At 41.1% G+C, this 2,657-nt stretch overlaps 1 protein-coding gene across 1 annotated transcript; it reads right to left on the bottom strand.

The window, feature by feature from the left end:
- Positions 1 to 948: 948 nt before the first annotated feature.
- LOC140243913 (dystroglycan 1-like) lies at positions 949 to 2,341 on the bottom strand. Its single transcript, XM_072323587.1, has one exon. It carries the CDS (start codon positions 2,339 to 2,341, stop codon positions 1,064 to 1,066), a length of 1,278 nt encoding a protein of 425 aa, XP_072179688.1. The 3' UTR covers positions 949 to 1,063.
- Between the last annotated feature and the right edge of the window lie 316 nt (positions 2,342 to 2,657).

The raw sequence follows: 2,657 nt of genomic DNA, 5'->3' as shown, positions 1-2,657 counted from the left end.
GGATGTTGAAGGTGTCCTGTCCTTACACACTAGTATGACAGAGTGTCATACCAGCAATGCTACATACATCCAATATTTGTTGGGGCAACCTTCCACCTGTCAACTTACATCCTACATTTGAAAAAACAAACAAACAAACAAAACTCTGAATCTTTTTTTATTTTGAGCAGAAGACATAAAACACTTGAAAGACTCTGAATCTTTTACAATTTTATCAATGCATTCGTGTGGATTCATAACACTACAGTATATGTATGTGACCATGCATTACAAAACGAACAAAAAGTCGCTCACACTGATTTTGCGTGAGGACTGGAAATAAGTGAAATGGGTCAACCTAGCCGATCTTGACTTGTTCATATTTTCTGAAAGAGCAAGTCTTCTTTACATTATGCGAAAATTTGGGATCATAAAACAGGCGGGAAAGTGTGTTTTTTAGCAGTTTATCTCGAACATTTTTGGTAGAATAGTGTGATTAGGTGTGTCTTTAGAATCCCTTTTTCATTTCTGAAAAAAACCTTGTACACACTCTTCACTTTCAACTCTAATAACATTTGAAAAGATACTGCTACTGCTTTGAAAGTTGGCATTAATCATGGACAGAATGTGTTAATGTGACATGCTTAATTTCTGCTTAATCTGATAATCCCTTCATTGTTGTTACTCTAGTGGTTTACTTCCTGTTTTTTTGTCCCATTCATCGCACAGCCAATACGGTTTAGTAAAAATTAAGCGCTTGAATAGACACTGTACTTCAGAGCCTCTTTTCTCAGTTAACACTTTTCCTGAGTTTGTGCTTTCTTTCCAATATTTAGATAGGTTAAAAGAGTCCATTTCATTTGAGTTATACATCATTTTGAAGCTTAAAGTCTGCTCTTTCAGAATCCATATGGTCTTAACTACAAAATTCATGTCTGGCGACTTTTTGTTTGTTTTTTGGTGCAAGGTCACATGTAGGAGGGTTACAGAAGTGCTATCAAGCCATTACACACGGGAGTATACTCCTGAATAAAAGAGAGCTGACACAATTATTAATACAGTAAATATAAATGTTGAATTGTTCTCATATATCAGACTCATTGAATAACCCAGAATCCCGTGACTGGTATGGAGGAGGGAGTCTGTACAGAGGAGGGGGCTTTGTATCATGAAATTCACTGAGGGGCATATCATTATGAGCAGGCCATGATGAGTACTTGGGAGGTTCAGAAGCAGCGGCTAGCAGGTCTGGCTTGTCCATCTCAAGATTCACTTTGGCAAAGTCTGGAAGTCTGTACTTGGGTGGAGGGTGGCGGTACTGCGGCTCTGGTAGATGAGTGCTAGTGGCCTTTTTCGGAGGTCTAAAGCTTTTCACTGGTTCAAAGTCCTCGGGCAACACTACAGGATTGGCGATGCCGGTTGGCTCTGTGTCCTCCAGCTCTCCATCCAGGTAGATGGGCTTGCGGTTTTTGGCATAGATCTTCTTCTCATCTCGCAAAAGGAACTCCTCACCACCACGCTTGCGTTTATACAGACAGAAGAGGATGATGATGCAGAACAGCAGGAAAGAGAGAGCAATGACGACAGCTGGCACAACAGTCATTAGTAGATGCTTTGATGGCCCTACAGGTAGGAGCGTGACATTGCTAGTCATTGGTGTCGTACTTACCAAGCATGGACCCAGGAATATCCTCTCCACACTAGTCAGAGAGAATGCGGGTTTGAGACTCTCCCGGAAGTCCTCACTGAGAGACCCATTGCCATCAACCAGCTGGTAGAACACTGCATTGATGGCCTCAGAGTCGCATCCGCTCCTGGAAATGGTCTTGTTGGAATAGGTGATGACAACTGAACCACCTCTCACAGATTCCACACTGATAGCATCTGCACCAGAGTCACCAAGAAAGCTTGCAATCCTCTGACAGAGACTAACTATGTTTAAACCATCATCAATAAAATCATTGAAGTCATTAGCGAGGGTGACAATGTACTCATGGGTGAAATCTGTTGGTCGTTCCAGGACATCAACAACAAAGGCATCATACCCAACTAAACCACCAGTGTCTGTAGCAGACAGAAAATAGCTGTTGCTCATCCTCGTTACATTGTTATCCAGAGGAACTCCCGACAGAATTTGCTGATCTTCATCCAGCTGCAGCCAGTTGGACTGACTGACAGGATTGCCCTCAGCATCCAGCAAATTTAGATGAAGGTTTCTTGTGGAACCATCCTCGATGTCCATAAACGTGTTCTCAGGGATTGAGAACAGAAGAACATCTCCTGATATTCTGACTATCTCATCTACAGGATACTGAAGGTAAGGTGGTTGATTCTGGGGCTCTGTGTAGTGGAAAGAAACCATACATTAGTCTCAAACAAAAGAAGAAGATACATGATCAGCGTGCTTTGCCATCAACCCAGATTCAAGGAATGGTGATGAACAGCAAAGTCTACTCTTGCTGTAAATACAAGGAAACATGATGCTAGGAAAGGATCAGACTTGAGATGCAAAGACAAATTTTGACAGAAGAGTTAAAGCTCAAATATTTTTTACATTCCATTTTTTAGGATTTTAACTCAAGATTCCTTTTTTTTTTATTTCAAATGTGAATGTCTGGCCTCACATTTCCATAACAAATTTGAAGTATCCTGCTGTGAGCTCAATACAAACCACATAA

Source organism: Diadema setosum, chromosome 2 (genome assembly GCF_964275005.1).
Source record: "Diadema setosum chromosome 2, eeDiaSeto1, whole genome shotgun sequence".
NCBI lineage: Eukaryota > Metazoa > Echinodermata > Echinoidea > Diadematoida > Diadematidae > Diadema > Diadema setosum.
Note: the sequence above shows the minus strand (reverse complement) of the source record. Positions and strands in the feature narration are given on the sequence as shown.

What these genes read in the sequence shown, in the direction of transcription:
- LOC140243913 (XM_072323587.1), bottom strand. Translation starts at nt 2,341, where the DNA reads ATGGTTTCTTTCCACTACACAGAGCCCCAGAATCAACCACCTTACCTT.